At 38.3% G+C, this 16,723-nt stretch overlaps 1 protein-coding gene across 3 annotated transcripts in view; it reads right to left on the bottom strand.

The window, feature by feature from the left end:
- The window catches only part of TEX10 (testis expressed 10), a 55,254-nt gene that overhangs the window by 32,037 nt on the left and 6,494 nt on the right, over positions 1–16,723 (bottom strand). For 2 of the 3 annotated variants that reach the window (XM_038126117.1, XM_038126123.1), the window contains exons 5-10: positions 12,551–12,794; positions 10,458–10,570; positions 9,485–9,723; positions 5,032–5,167; positions 1,828–2,003; positions 917–1,094 (exon numbers count right to left, since the gene is read on the bottom strand). In XM_038126117.1, coding sequence (XP_037982045.1) covers positions 917–1,094; positions 1,828–2,003; positions 5,032–5,167; positions 9,485–9,723; positions 10,458–10,570; positions 12,551–12,794 — 1,086 coding nt within the window. The remainder of the gene's footprint in view (positions 1–916; positions 1,095–1,827; positions 2,004–5,031; positions 5,168–9,484; positions 9,724–10,457; positions 10,571–12,550; positions 12,795–16,723) is intronic. The other variant, XM_038126133.1, reaches the window with a different exon arrangement.

Below are 16,723 nucleotides of genomic sequence, written 5' to 3'. Positions count from 1 at the left end.
TTTCAGATCCAAAAAGCATCAAGAATCACTTTAAGCATAATTCATATAAGCTTAATTCCTGCTTGCTTATCCAAGGTTCCACAATATTGACCAATGGAAAAAAATGTGTTTTTCCCAGAAGTAGCAAAGCAAAACACCCTTGTGAAATCTCAGCAAGCCCTCCATTCACTTCAATGGAACAGCAGCTTTGCTCCCTAACTTCACAGGCAAACCTACCCTCTTTCAAGCCAGCACAAAAAGAACAAGAGCTTTAATAATTTCAAACAAGGCACTTGCCTAGCAACTATAAATTGGCTATTTAGGTGTGGTAACTGGAGAAAAAGTGAGTTGAAAGAAAGCAGAACATGAGAAAAACTGCTTGGTTGTTTTTCACTATCAGCTGTGTCAGGTTGAAGTATTCACAAGGAAAAGCTGCAATTGGTGGCAGAACAAAGACCACTGGTGATAACGTTCTGGGTAGAAGGTGCTCAATACTGTGCAGCCTTACAGATTTTTTAAGAGATAGGCTAATGCTGCTTTGCATCCCTACTGAAAGGACCCAGGTATTAAAAGCACTAATGTTTGTATTTCAGGATGAAAATTCTTGGCAGACTTCATTAATATATACAAAGACAGTAAAATAATATGGATAGATGAACATGGCACTTAAAAACTGGTTTAGTGGTGGACTTGGCAGTGCTGGATTAACAGTTGGACTCGGTCTTAAAGGTCTTTACCAACTTAAACAGCAGAATGATTTTCTCAACACTTATTGTAAAAAATCGGGCAGTGTAAAGACAGAGTCAAAGCAACAGGCCAACCACACCTTCAGTTCCTGCACGTTATACTGATTTCCTGTGTGCAAACTGATCACCAAGCTCATGACTAACTTCCCACCCGGGCTGGTTTTGGCCGGAGCCAGCGCAGAGCGCGGTACCTCATGTGCAGGATGCCGATGAGCGTGGCAGCGAGGTCGGAGGACATCCTGCCCATGATGCAGCAGCGGCTGAGGCAGGCGAGCAGGCTGGCGGGCAGGCAGGGCAGGAAGTACACGAGCTGCACCAGGCGCCGCTGCGCCTCGGCCGGCAGCAGCACCAGCGTGCCCTCGAGCGGATCTGCGGCACACAACGCACGGTCAGCACACGCCCCGGCTGCACCCACCAGCTACCCACTGACATGAGGACGTTATAACCAACATGAAAGGGGAAAAAAAATGGACATAAAAATAAGGCAATACTAGCCCAGAAAATAGGAGGCTTGGAGAAGAATATATTGCTCTCTACAATTACCTTAGAAGAGGTTGCTGCCAGGTGAGGGTAAGTCAGCCTCTTCTTGCAGGTAACAAGTGACAGGATGAGAGGAAATGACTTAAGTTGTACCAGGGGAGGTTTGGAGTGGATATTAGGAAAAATTTCTTCACTGAAAGGGTAGTCAGGCATTGGATCAAGCTGTCCAGGGTGGTGGTATCACCATCCCCTGAAGTGTTCAAAAAACATGTGGCATATGGGCACATGGTTTAGTGGTGGACTTGGCAGTGCTGGGTCACCACTCGGATCTCAGAGGTTTTTCAACCCAAATGATTCTATGATTCTCTGACACCCAAAAACTAAAGTTTCCAGTCTATCAGATTTAAGTCCTACTAACTTGAACAAAAGATCTCAATCTTTTTACCCTCTAATAAATGACATACATAGTTCATTTTAACCTCTAGGGGACTGAACCAATCTGCAACCCTGACCCCCAACCAGTCTTTAGGTTCACCTAGGAAACAACAGGATTTTCCTCCTCCTGCAACCTGCCTGCCAGGTGAGGGACAAACTTAGTCGTGCTGTAGTGTCAAAGTCTTACCGTATATTCGAGCAGCAGTGGCTTGTAAACTTTGCAACAATTCCTTGTTTGAACGAGAAGCAGCGGAATGAATGATATCAATGAGCTGATTGGAAAGCTCAGGGTTCCTCAAGCCAAGCAGAGCCAGTTGCTGAGGTAAGCCAGCCAACCAACGAGATAAAACTTTACTTCGACTTCTAAGGAAAGAGGGAAAAATCAGTTGCAGAAAAAAAAGATAAAACAACAGAAACCCACACAAACTTCTCTTCCCATTCTTGACTAAGTTGCTTTTATTTCTCCTTTCTGGCTCAAAGTAAAACAACTGTATGGACTAATCCTATCTTTCATAGGCTATAATTTCTATGTCACCATGGCTTATCAAATCAAGTATCATTTAGAAACCACATTTCATCAGCTTATTACTAAAGTGATGATCACAGGAAAAAAAGCTGCCAAGTGCAAATCAAGAAGTTCAAAGTAGGTCTTTGAAGATGTCAACAAGAGTAGCATGATGACGATACAGATTATTTCACTCTCAAAGACCTGCCAACCAAAAACTTTTCAAGGAAATTAAGTACCCATGACACAAGAGAGAAGGGCCTTGCATAGAGATGAACTGCTCAACAGAAGGAAAAGCCTGGAGAACAGACCATTGAAGTGACTGAGTTGGAGGTGGGGTCAGAGATCTCAAATCACTTGACATGGAAATAGTGGATGGGAATAAAACATTTGATTCATCTTCCACAGAAAGAAGCAGATGCTAGTATCAAATGAAGCTAGAAGGAGCCAGGGTTAAACAAGCAAAAGTAAGTTGAGTCTTGACACAGCTGAGCTTTGTTACTCCCTGCCAGAGAATGCTGCAGTTGCTCTTGATTTAGACTGGTCCAAGGAATGATGAGAAAAGCTCATGATACAGACACCTGCTGAGTGATAAACTCACAGAAGCTCTGCAGAGTGAGGAAGTACAGGCTTCAAATGGTTGGAAGCTAGAGTATTATGTAAAAGTAATTCTTGTCTTCTTCCTATAGCATCTCACATAGGTCAGTGCTGAGGGCAGACCGTGAGGCTGAATAGCCTTTTCAGGCTCTTACCAGTACATAAATGCATATGTGCACACACACACAGAGACACACACTATGTATGCATATATACACACAGTGCACGGTATGTGTCCAGTGACTGGGGGTGAAGATACACTAAAAAAACATCAAGAGAAAACTTAATTCTGCACCATGTAATAAATCAGTCAGTTTGGGTTTTTTCCCAACAAGGCAGCAACAGCCAAAAGCTCCTACTTTATCCTTTGAATTAGACACACCTAAAAAATAAACACATTCACAAAAATTCTGAAAAATGCTCCAATGTGAATTCTGTTCCTCTTAGACCATTCTTGACAACCTTCTGAGAAAAAAAATAAATTAAAAGAATGAGGAGAACAGTCAGAGGAGGGTGAAGCAGCTACAACATCAAAGTGAATGGAACAATATGAATGTCCAGGAGCTACTGAACAGCCCACATTTTGAAGAAATTAAAAAACCCCACTTATTCCTAAAGGAAAGAAATGGAATAGTGTAGTACACAAATATTATGTTGTCTTCAAATGTCTTGTCAGACATAAATGCAGTCATACTTTTTTGCAAAGAAGTTTTGAGATTTCATTCATCTGTTACTAAAAAATGTCACAGATCCATGTAGAAGACTAAGATGAACAGCAGCAAAACTACTGCTATTTGTGATGTCTAAAGATAGAAAGTTAAAGCTTTCCAGATGGTCATATGGTCCCATGAAACTGAATGAGATGTTCAAGACTTTCAGGTAAGTACAGAGAACAGTGGTTATGTAACCTCAGGGAAATTAATTAGTATGAAAAAGATCTCTTTTTCACTCTGTGTGAAAAGAGGAGAAAAATGGGACATTCCCAAGTGTTTTTTCCCAGTCTTTCATATACTCTACACTTTTTATAATGTTCAGAGCATAGCACTAGATTATTTCTGGCTGTAGATCTAATAACATGTACTCAGGCATTACCAAAACAGAACATGCAACAAAATAAAGAAGTTGTAGAAGGGAACAATTTTGCCAAAACTTGACTGTGTTAGCAGATGCCACGACTTCTGAGAGACCTGAGGTTTGATTTTTTTTAGTGGCAGAAACAGATCACATTCCCCAGAAAGTCAACTGTGTCCTGGGCTGTATCAAAAGCAGCGTGGGCAGAAGGTCTAGGGAGGGGATTCTGTTCCTCTAGTCTGCTCTGCTGAGATCCCACCTGGAGTCCTGCATCCAGCTCTGGGTCCCCAGAAATAAAAAGGATATGGAGCTATTGGAGCAAGTCCAAGGAGGCCATGAAGATCATCAGAGGTCTACAGCACCTCTCTTATGAAGACAGACAGAGAGCTGCTGTTGCTCAGCCTGTAGAAGAGAAGGTCTTCCCAGAGCCTTAGAGCTGCTTTACAGTACCTGAAGGGGAGCTGCAGTTCCCAAATGAGCCAGGAATGACGCATACACATCAACACATGATTTATCTTTAAGGTTTTTACACCCTGGAACTAGATGACTGGCTGAAAAATACATTCTAGAAAAGTTAAGATCTGGAGACAATCTGGACACACCTGATTAATGAAAAACTGTTGCAACAGCATTATATAGAGAGAATAATCTCCTCTTACTGACTACATCTGAAGAAAGTCAGGTATCTAAAAGCTGCCCAAGATCTAACAGGTTCCATGATGAACCAGGAGCCCAGAAAGACAAGAATATTTTCTTAAACCCAGTCTCTTTGGAACCACACTCCCAAAACAACAGAGTATTTTTCTTGAAGAAAGTAAGTCAGAAAGGCTACACAGCCACTATCAGAACACCAACCAAGGCACTAAGTGACAAGCTCATGACCTCAGGCTGAAGTGATGGAAATGCTCCATGGCTACAGCTGCACGATCTTGACACGTCCACTGACTGCCACACAATCAGTAACAGCAAGCTTGTAGCAGTGTACTTCAACCTAAATTTAAGTTATTAACATCTATCTAGTACTTATGCTAAGATAGACAACTAAGCTGGTACATCTCATTTCACAGAGCACACAAACTTTCAAATTCCACTGACATAGTGTCAAAACAGATTCAGAATGAAGTTTGATGACATCTACACATAAATTCAGTATTCTCACTCCCAAAATAAATACACTATTTTGAAATTAAAAACAATATGCCTTTTTTTTTTTTTTACCTGATTCTTTGTGTCCTCAAATCTTCTTTTTGGTAAACTTTGCTAAAAAATTTCAAAAGCAATGTACGAACTGGAAAGAGCAGATTCCTTTGCTGGTACAGTGTATATACTGCTTTTATCAAGGGTTCCGTTGCTACTGGAAAAAAAAAAGGAAGTAATACTTTGTAATCTTCTGATTTTATACATGCACACACACACACAGAGAACTGTGATCTTTATCTACAACTGTTTACACTGTAATCCAGAGGGAAGTACCAAAATGTTTTGAAGTAACTTCTGGACTGACTTCTAAACCATTGAAACATTTCTTGTGCAGCTTGTGAAAGAAACAGAAAAGAAACAAAGAAAAAAGAAACAGAAAAAACCACAAAAGAATAGAAACAACATGCAAGTGAAAACTTCCAAACTTCCTGAAGACAAGGTAGCTGAAAAGCAATAAATTCCTGCTTTTCACAGCTATCCTCCAATCCTTTTCCTCTAGTGCAGTAACTTCAGACTAATGTTCTCATTTACTTCTGCTCCCCCAAACCTCACTGTCACAATGCCTTCAGTTCTCTCTGCGCTATCCCTTTCTCCCTGCCACACACTCTACAGCTCTCCCTGTCTCTGAACCAGCTGGCTCCAAGTTACACTTGCTAATTAACCAGAAAATAAATACCTCAAGAGGCTGCTGGTAAGACACTGCAACAACTGCTAACTCCCCTGTAACCTTTTCTGCTCTGAAGTTCTCATCAACCATTTGTTATCACCAGACTTAAACAACAATTTGAAAGCTCTACCACAGTAACCAAATTGGCTAAAATTAGCCAGCACACACAAGACTTACTGTAATAGACTGAAAAAGAGACCAAACATTTTCTTTGGAAACTAGACTAAATCCCCAGATGGAAAAATTAACAAAGCATGGAAAAATACCTGAATTCAGAGAGGACAAGAAAAGAATGGGAAAGCATCTGAAAACTTAAGCAATACATTAAAGGTATGAGACCTGACTCAGCTGGTCACAGAAGAGCTCGTGGTCTCAAGGAATTCAATCCAATTAAGGCATAGTGAAGTGATTGATACTTAAGTATCTTCATAAACCACAGATAGAAACATCTGTCTTTTCCTCCGGGTACACAGATCAGTCTTAGTAAGTTATGTGTGCAAAACCAGATTAAATGTGTTCCACACTGAACAGAGCAACTTCTGCCCATAAAGATGTACAAGAATGTTCCTTTCTAAAAATTATTCTGGATCCAGTGCCAGTCTTGGTCTGTAAAACTCTTACTCAACCATATAAGGATTCTCACTAAAAAGCACACTACAAAAATCACCTGGAATGGCATGGTCACATGCCAGCATGAAGCAGGAGCCATTTAGAAGTTAAAATCCAACACATTTTTCAACAGAAAAATAAAATCTGTTCTAACGTTTCATGTAACTAAGATATATATTACCAAATTATTTTCAGTGCAACAGGAGCATCAGCTTACTCAATTCACGTATTCTTCAGGTGAAGATTCACCTTGGACAGCATTTTTTAAACAGAACACTGGCTTATACTTCAATGAATAACAATTACAACTTTACGTAATTTATAGCTAATTGATGAACTGCTAACTGAAAAAGATATAAAAATAAATAAGTATTCTAAGTGAGTAGAATTTTCACTTCCCTAAAACTCTGTGGCATGTTAAGTAAAACAGGTCCTACTACTTGAATTGTTTCATGTGAACTGGACAAGTTTAAAAATGGAAGGAATTTTAAAAGGTACTCTTAAAAAGTAATACTTCAAAAGGCCCACATCATACAGATGTCCAAAACACAGCTGAAGAACTCATGAGGTTTTAAAAAACTTCCGTTTTAACTGGCACATGTTAAGCTTCCTTCTGAAGTGACTGAGTGTGCTCTCTTTCATTGCATGAAGAAAATTTATCAAAAACACAACTAGCAGGCAAGCTGCTGTTGAAGTCATACCTGAGAAATGTAAGAAAGGAGCAGACATCCTAACTACAGAGAGGTCCGAAGTTTGATCTTAAGCAATGGAGATAAAACTTCAGACAAGGCAGCTACAAGCTCCTCTACATATATACAGAAAAAGGGGGCTATGTGCATTTCACCCCAGCATAAATCTCTACTCAAAACAGGCAATCCAGAAAAATGGAACCATGCTTGTGCAGGATAATGCCCAGGAGGTTCACTAGAGTCTCTTTTTCATTAGCTCTTTTGGTTTTTCCATGTAAACTTCCCCTCTTTTGATTTCCATTATGCTCTGAACTTTTTTTTTTTTACTGTAATGGCTCATTTTCCCCTTTGCATTGTCTTCTAAATCACACATACCCTTCCAGGCTTTAATCTCAATGTCAAATTGTTTTCAACAAATCAAGAGTTAATTTTTTTCTATGTTCCATCTTTTGCAGTCCCATTTGACACAACACAGTTCAAAATCTCTAGAGCGTTATCAAAAAAACAACCAAGGACAGAATGTTTTTCTTCCATAGAATCACATAATGAAAGAAGAAGGAATGAATTACTCTGAGCTCATTTGAAACAGGATCAGCTAGATCTGGCTGCTCACAACTATGTCCAGATGGCTTCTGAATATTTCCAAGAATGGAGACTCCACTATCACTATGGGCAACCTGTGCCTTGGTCATCTTTACAGCAAAAAGCGAGCTTCCCATGTTCAGACAGCATCTCCTGTGTTTCAGTTTGTGCCCGCTGTTTGTCCTGTCACTGGACACCACTGAAAAGAGCTTGGCTCCCTCTTCTTTGCACCCCTCCTTAAAGTATTCACATACATTGATGAGATGCTTCCCAAACCTCATCTCCAGTTGACTCAGCCTTTCCTCACAGGTTAGATGCTCCAGTTCTTCACCATCTTCACAGCTTTTGCTGGACTCTCACCTGTATGTCCATGCCACTCTTCCACTGCAGAGCCCCAAACCGGACACACTGCTCCAGGAGAGGCCATACTAGCGCAGAGTGGAGGGGCAGGATCACCTCCCTCAACCTGCTGTCAACACTCCTAATGCAGCCCAGGACCCCACTGGGCTTCTTTGTCACACGGGCCCATTGCTGGCTCCACCTGGACCCCTGGTCCTTTACTGCCAAGCTGCTTCCACCTGGTTGTCCCCCAGCATGTACAGGTGCATGGGATTGTTCCTCTCCAGGTGCAGGGCTTTGCATTTCTCCTTGTTGAACCATCCTCCTGTTGCTCCAGTATGTCAAGGCTATATCTCCTCTACAGCTGGTAGATTAATTACAATCTGACACCTAGTCAGGTTTTTAGTACTGCACAAGCATTATCTTGAAGAGGTAAGATAAACCATCCACACGAACAGACAAAGCTTTGTGAGATACCTAATTTCACACTGAACTTCTACAGGATCAGCAGAAAATTATTACATTATCCACTATTTGGTAGAAATTTGGCAAAGTTAAAAAAAAATCAATATTTCATCACAAAGAAAGGCTTGAAGTATCTGATCTAACAGTCTAACAACTGCTTTGAAGCTACTTTCCTGAAGAGCAGCTCCTCTGTTTTAGCTCAGGTGGTGCAACAGTCTCTGACTTTGGATTATTATTTTCCTTCAAACAAAGCTAAATTTGAAGTGCAGATAGGAATGAGTTATTACCTTTGTCACCAGGGACACGGGAATAGACAGATTCCCAATTAAAATGGATTTGGCAGGAAATATAACTAACTGCCAAAATGTATTTGAAGGACATTTGACATATTTTCATTTTACAACTCTAACAATTGTATCTGTTGCTAAGGGCTTTTCTTTAAACTACTTCGATGTGGAGTTAATTTCTATCACACTGGTAAAACATAAAAACTGCTGTGACTTTTCTGGTTACTGATAAAGTTCTTTCTTGAAGTTCTATATCCAAGGTCTCGTTTGGAATACAACCAAGTGGTACTTGAAATAAAAGAAAATTAGACAGGTCCTGCAAGTCACAACTGGAAATGTTTTCTCTTGGAAAAGGATTCAAATCAAACACTTTGGAAAATACTCAACAGCAGCTTCCATCAAAAGTATCTTGGCATTTCACATCACCACAGAACTAAAATGGTCATCTGACAGTACTCGAGAGTCTATCAGCTATGTTAATGACTTTAAATAAGGACTGGTATATTAAAGTCTCATGCATCTCTACAGCCTAGTAGTTACTTTTTCAATATAAAGCTAGTCTTCCATTTATAAGAGTATCTTAAGAAGCAAAACCAGAAAGCAGGTACAAATATATTCATACTTTGGATATCAACAGTATGAATCTAACAGCATTCCAAAAATACAGTCTCCAACGCTACATGCAAGGTTATTACCATAAAATCCATTTTACCTCTATGACAAAATGCATTTTCATGTAACAACTGAGAACGTAAAGTGCAGCATTAAAATGCTAAAACAACTCAAAGCTTTGTCAGTGCATAATTTTGCTTTCCAGAAACTACTCATCTTACCCTTGTTTTGCTGTATTTGCATTAGTCTCCAAGTCACCCCAAGCAATCTGTTCACTTGCTTGCTATTCAACTTGCTGCCATCCTGAAGAGTGTCTGTCACAAATTTCCTGATCATGTCCAGCCAACCAGAGTCCGTCTGAAGTGTTGAAGCGCTTGCTAATGAAACCATTATGTCACACAAGGTTAAATTCAGTAAAAGATGGTCGATGTTGTTTGAGGATTTCATACAGTTTCTGTTGCTAAGGAGAGGAGGGAAGGAGAACAAAAATATTTCAAAAAATTATTTTTAAAATAAAAATGGACACCAGCTGAAACCCCTTGTACATACACCAGAGTGTTCTACATAGACCACAAAGGTGCAGAATTATTTCAGAGTAACTTTACCATGAATTTAGTCATGCTAAACAGAATTGGTGCGTCTGTTTTGACAGCTCAATAGTGATGAAATGTGTGTTTGACTTCTGCTCCAGGGCTGCTCTGCCCTACAGGACAGTCACAGTGTGCCCATCTCCTCTCCCAGCTATGCTCACCCAGCCCCACAATACAACTAGAGACTATGGAGGTGAAAAGAATGTTTGAACTATGTTTAATGTAATTCAGCAGTCAGCTGAAGAAAACATGCAGAAATATGAAACCAGTCAGCCTAAAACCATCACCATTTAGCAATATGCAAATTCCAGATCAAGAGCTGAATAAAATGCTTTTATTTCCCTAAGGCAGCACTTAATTTACTATTGGATGCTATTCAGACAACTTCCTATACAATACTTTTACAAAGAACAACTAAAACGTCTCAATTCGAAGCAGTGCAACCTTCCTATAACTGCATCTCCACAGATCTTCAAGAAATACGCAATAAAAAGTGTTATTTTCCACCATTAAAAACTTAATATTTGATAAAGCACATGAGTCACATTGTCCCACTTCTCTTACAAAATTAAAAGCTGGTACATGACATTGAGTTTACTCTTACCTTTTGCATGGATCTTTCTTTTTGTGTTTTACTGTATCTTGTAAGGAATAAGGAAAATGACGCATGAAGTGGTGCTTGAAATCAACAAGGTAATTCATTCGAAGCCATAGTTCCTGTTAAGTAAAGCAGATGACAGAAAACATGGGAGTAAATTAAATAAATCCAGACAATTATGTTCCAAAATTCATTACTGGAATCATTGGAACTAGGAACTTTAGCTTCTGTTTGCAAGTTGTTCATGCATCTTTACTTTCAAGTGCTGTGCATGAAGGTCTGCAAAACAAGGGAGTATAACAAGATGCTGTAAGTTAAGGTTGAGCAACAACATGTTGTTAACTGAACCACTTTATGTTTTAGCACGTATTTATGTGAATATATGCAATACTAATCTGAGTTACAGATCTGAATGAAAGTACTTTTATCAGGGTTCTTAAAATCAGAGTGGACTCTGTTTAACTTTCAATGATTGTTCTGAGTTTTCCATTAAAACATTTTCTGATACTTCTTTCACCTTTCCCTGTCATTAATGTACTTGTGGCTCAAAACCCACTGACAAAACATCTTCCAGCAGAGAGCCCACCCTTACAGAAAAATGATTCAGCATTTTAAAATAATTTTGCTTTGCAGGTTAGCAGACAGCCTCCATTCCACAAAGTGTCCAGCAGAACTCACCACTAAAAAAGCCTGCATTGCTATCAAATTGATCAGGCAGAATAATCTTTTCGATATTCGACTATTAAGAGCAGAGAATGGCCATTAAACTATTTCAAAGATCAATAGCTTTCCACCAAGCATATTCAGAGTGGTTTTCCACAGTGACTGTAATAACCACTTTGGCCTGTAAGCCCAAGGGCTATTAAATAAGCAAAGCTTTCGTTTTCAAACTGAGCCATTTGAATGCATTTTGTATATAATGGTAACTATAAAGACAAAACAAACAAGACAATCTAAAATGAAATTTGCTCCAGAAAAAAACAAGTTGTATCAACCTCAGATTTTTTTTTTCCCCACTAACAACTTAAGGTCATAGTCCAACTGTGTGTACCCAAACTAGTTCATATCTTGACAGAGGAGCGTGCCGTTCACGTGACAAAAATACAGGCACCCTCTGGCTAAGGGCAGCAGTTCTCCAGGATCCTTCAGAAAAAGGCTAGGGACAGGAGGCTGCCACAGGAATCTATCAGGTCAAGTGCCTGCTTTTTGCTCGCTTCCAAGAGGGCCTCCAGAAAAGATTAAGCAGAAAAAAGAGGAACAGTGTGCTTTGCTCAGACACACTGAATGCATCCCTCAAAGCTGAGTATGTATGGTAACTTTGGTCTAATGTAATGATTCCACAAATGTTTTCCAGTAATTACCCTATGTGTAGCTTTTCAAAAGCTTTGCTTTTTCAGCAAAGGGACCTACAGTCCTATACACAGGTTAAACCAAGAGCTGCCAAGACATTTCTTCCAACTCCTCCATAGCGAAATTGGATAATTTGCAAATTTTTTGGAAAAGCAGCAAAAGTTACCAAAAAAAGCAATTCAGTTATCTAAGCAAAATACAGAGAAAATAACCTGGGAAAAAAAAAACCAAAAAACCCAAAAAAACAACTTCAGAGGATACTTCCTAAAATCCTTTTTGATCCAGTGTCTTATGATCCACCAATCATGACACAGCAACACAGATTGCACCAAGCAATTACAGACCACCACTACCTTCTACCTTTACAAACATTTACCCACTCCCAAGAAATTTTTCAACACACAAAAACAAAGAACAAACAACCCCATTCTACACTTTCTTCCAATTTATATTCTAGAGGTTATCTGGGAGACAAAAGGCTCCTCTTCTCCATTACCAATTCCAGTTTCAAAACCTTTGTGCTGCAGTCAAGGAGGATTCCTGGAGACTATTTACTGAACTCATGGCTCAGTTCAACAAATTCTTTTCTACACTAAGAGGTAAGAAAATCCAGATTCAAAATCTACTCAACACCTAGGCTTTTTCTCTCTTAACAAAGTGTCTTCAGTACTTCAAATCACCAAACCACTAGTTCCTTATCAAAACAAAATGAACTGTCATCATTACGCCATGGATCGTTTCTCCCTTACCATTTTGTATGTTTCATCGTGTCGCTTTGTGAGTTTCCACAATAAATGTATTATGCTAAGAACTTGCTGCATAAGCTGCTGAGATTCTGATTCCAAAAGGTTTCCAAGAATGGGAGCTGATTGTGCAGGAGATGCTTCAATCCAGCACTCAATCAGTAACGGAATTATTATCTCAATAAAACCTTTTAAGTTTTCAGCCGAGGACAGGCCTTTTTCTGCACTGTCCATTACACTTGTCAGAGACCTAAACAACAAAAGCAAAAAAGCATAAAAAGATAAAGATCACACCTTTCAAAACATGATTACAGTTACACCTCTTTCCCGTTTCCTGAATAATGGTAAAAGTTACTTTTTTAAGACATTAAATATTTGCTGGCTTTCTTGCTAGTTATTTCAGTCTGGAAAAAAAGGGAATTCAAACCATCTACAACAAACCTGCCCCCAAGTATCCCTGCAAGTTTGTGTGCTTCTTTAACAACTTCTTAGATTTCAGTATTTCTTTCCCCACTGTTACATGAAATGTATGAAAGTGTAAAGCGTATGAAATGAAGAAATATGATATGCATTATGCTATCACCTTCAACTAACCGGAAGGAATTAATTATATTCAGCACAACAAAATAATAAAAACCCCTTTTAAGCTCATTAAAGCAAAATAACGAAGCTGACTACAAGATGTTGTCAAATGCATGAGGTTTATTACAGTTAATAACCATCTCCAACTATAATAAACACAATGGTTTTCATATTAAATGTGGAAAAAAATGTCCCTGTAAAAATATACCTTTGGTTCCCACCTAATGTTTAGCTATTATGCTCTGAAAAGCAACTAAACAGAAAATTATCTGATAATGAAGTAAAAAAAATTTAAAAACTAAGATACAGTTTAAATTAATATAACACCTGCCAGAAATCAAGAAAATCAACTCTTTTTCTCTCCCTACTCAAAAAACACTTTGTATCTCTGAAAGGATAATCAGCAGATATGACCCAACCCTACTACTGGATAAATTCAAGCAACTTGTATCCAACTTAAAAACAAGATTCTTTAAAAGAACTAAAACCCTGAATAAATCCTGCTAATTTTAAGGAATACAGATTCCTTAAAAAGGAAATTACAGTTTCAGTGAATCATTTGTAAAATTGTTTTCCATTACAATTTTATTTCCTAATTCATAGCAGAGAATTCCTATCGAAATTCTAATTTCCTAACATACATAACATTAGCACACTGAGCCTCCTGCTAAACTCCCTTCTATTTCAGTGATGATCTCAAAGTCATTTTTCTTTACATATACACTCAAAATAGGAACTGAAAAACTTTCAACAGACCTGCAGAAGTTTTGTTGACAAGTATTTTAATTTCATACTGAAGATGGAAAGCAGTTTTCCCTAGTCTCTTCTAAATTATCAAATTAGTTATATCTTCTATTAGTTATATCCTCTAGCTACATGCTGTTGCCATCATCTACAATACAAATAATAGTAATTTTATTCTGCCATTCCTCTCTAGTTGATATCAGTGTATCAAGAAAATTACTAAACCAAAACCCAGGTATTAATGACGCGTAAAAGGAACAGGGAGAAGTAATAAAAACAAAGTGTGAGACAAATACAAGTTATTTTTCAATGAAGGCAAGATAGGGGAGAGAATTTAGATCTCCACCACAAAATAAAAGGAATAAGTGGAAAGATAACTGATCATAAGAAAGAAAACTTGCTTTACTTTTACTTACTACAATTATCAAACATATTAAAATTTTATAAAGCTTAGCTTTAACTGCAGCAACCAGCATATCCAATAAACATAATTTGGTTTATTTGTTCATTTTTTTGCCTTATTTCCTTTCCTTAGTGCAGGCACTGCAGTAGACACTGGCTTCTTTCAGACTAGAAAGAGCTCAAGGTGAATAGTTCTATTTTAGACTTTTTAATTCTCAGTCATCTCAAATACAGCAGAAAAATCCCATCTTTCAGTTACAATCACAATGAATTCTAAAGCCTGTTGATACCAAGACTATAATCTCATTGAAAAAGTGAGGTTGTCCTGTAAATGCTATGCTGTGACAGGATTATCCTCTCAGATGAGAGTCTGAAATTTCAGTAATTGGCTGGAATAGTTCTTAAGTAGTAGTCTTTAGTAATATCTTTTCTAAAGAATACCTGATTTTACAGCAGAATTCTGGAATTCCAGTAATTTATTTAAGGAACACAAAAATTTCCCAATTAAAAAGTGAATAGTGCATGAAACCTGAGGAGCTGGTAATCCACACTGGAAGATTTCTACAGAAGTATAACACACATACAACTATTTCAGTACTTTTCTGAAACAAGGAATGGAAAAAGGAAGAATTCATGCCAAAAGGGGTACTCCTCCCAGCTGCTGAAAGCAGTGGGGTAAGAATACTTAGCATAGCTTTTATGTACCCCTGCAGAAGAAGCCCCTATCCTTTAAGGTAAGATTCTTCCCATATTCAAGGCTAACAATAAAAGTGTAAAATATTTTTTAGGTGCCAGTAACAGATGATGACAAAGTATTACAGCAATCTGTCCAGCATTTATTTGATTAGTACAGTATCCTTAACAATACAGGTTCACTTGACCTGGGCAGGTTTGATGGCAATTGCACTGTCACATATCTGTTATCACTACCCTTGAGTGGTAGGGTGACTTTTAGAAACACTGCAAAGCATATCACCTTTATATCAGAATGAAATACTATTGAAGGTGCTGCAAGGTATTTGTGTACCCCCTAAGCTGCCATTTTTCTTTAAAATGCCAGTACTTTTATACAGCAGGACCAAACAAACAAAAATTGTGTAAATATCTGCCATTTGACAGTAAGAAGACAACAGAAATTCAGCAAAGGGAAATCAAGGAAGCGTAAAAGAAATAGAAAACAAGGAAATAACTTGCTGTTCTTTAAACCAGGAAAAGTCTTTGGAAGTTAAGTTTTCATGGCTTGCAGTTTAAGCCAGGTTACTTGTCCTCCTTTTCTGTGTGCACTGCAAATGCAGCCAACACACAGCACACCAAGTGAACTGCATTCTCCATTTCTCTTTGATGCACATTTACATATTTATTGGCTATGCTTCATCTTCCATTTCAGTTTCTCAAGTCATTTTTGCTTTTCTCTGCAACTTCATATTGAACACTCTCAGCCGAATCTGAAGCTCAACTGTTTCTCTTCCAGTCAAAAAAACAACAACAAAAAAATCACACGCCTTGGTACCACCACACTTGAGTTGTGAAGGCTTTCTGTTTCTCCACACCTGAAATGAGTTTGATGCAAAAAGCAGCACAGTCAGCACATAATGCAGAAAATGCATTTTAACAGTTTTCTAATACATGGCAATTTTTAATTTACACACAATAGGAAGATCTACCACACAACAGAAGATAATGAAGTCTTAAGATTTGCATCATTGAATCATCCAGCATTTCAAGCTCAGAATCTATCCTTTTAAATAAACAGTAATACTGCAAACTGATTCAGAAAATCTTATTCCATAATCACTAGGTTATCATTGATACATCAGCCCTGTCCAATGAGCTTGCAAGATAAAATAGATAGAGGAACTTAAAAAATTTAGTATGCTATTATGCTGTTTGGAAGAACAAAGTTGAAACTTACTTGCAGTATTAGTGACAAGACCACCAATACAAACACACTCTGCAAATAATTACTCATGGTTTGGTCAACTCATTATCATTAGCTAGTCATAGACTTGACTATTTGACTTTAAACACACACACACTGAGTATTGCACCTCTTACTACAACTCATTTCAGTCCTTGCAGTAGTGGCCATAGCAGAGGCCTGGGAATGCCTGTAAAAGGCAACAATTGGGACTGGAAGTGACAGAATTAAACACCTTGAGATTATTAGAAATTTTTTCAGTGGCCAATACAAAAACCACCACCACAACTCTTCACTACTGGAACTTCACACATAGTCACTGAAACAAGATGTACCCTTGTGAAAAACAAATACACCAAAAATATGCACAAATGCAATAAAATGAGAACATTTTAGTACCTTCAGCAGATGATCCTTCCCTTTCTATTCTTCTGTTCTGCTGCCATCAGCTTGCTTTGCCAATCTCGCCTTGGATTCTAGCCATGTTTCCTTCTATTCTTCTGGCTCCTCCTCATGCTTGCAAACATCTTTTT

The sequence above is a fragment of the Motacilla alba genome, chromosome 2, assembly GCF_015832195.1.
Source record: "Motacilla alba alba isolate MOTALB_02 chromosome 2, Motacilla_alba_V1.0_pri, whole genome shotgun sequence".
Classification (NCBI taxonomy): domain Eukaryota; kingdom Metazoa; phylum Chordata; class Aves; order Passeriformes; family Motacillidae; genus Motacilla; species Motacilla alba.
Note: the sequence above shows the minus strand (reverse complement) of the source record. Positions and strands in the feature narration are given on the sequence as shown.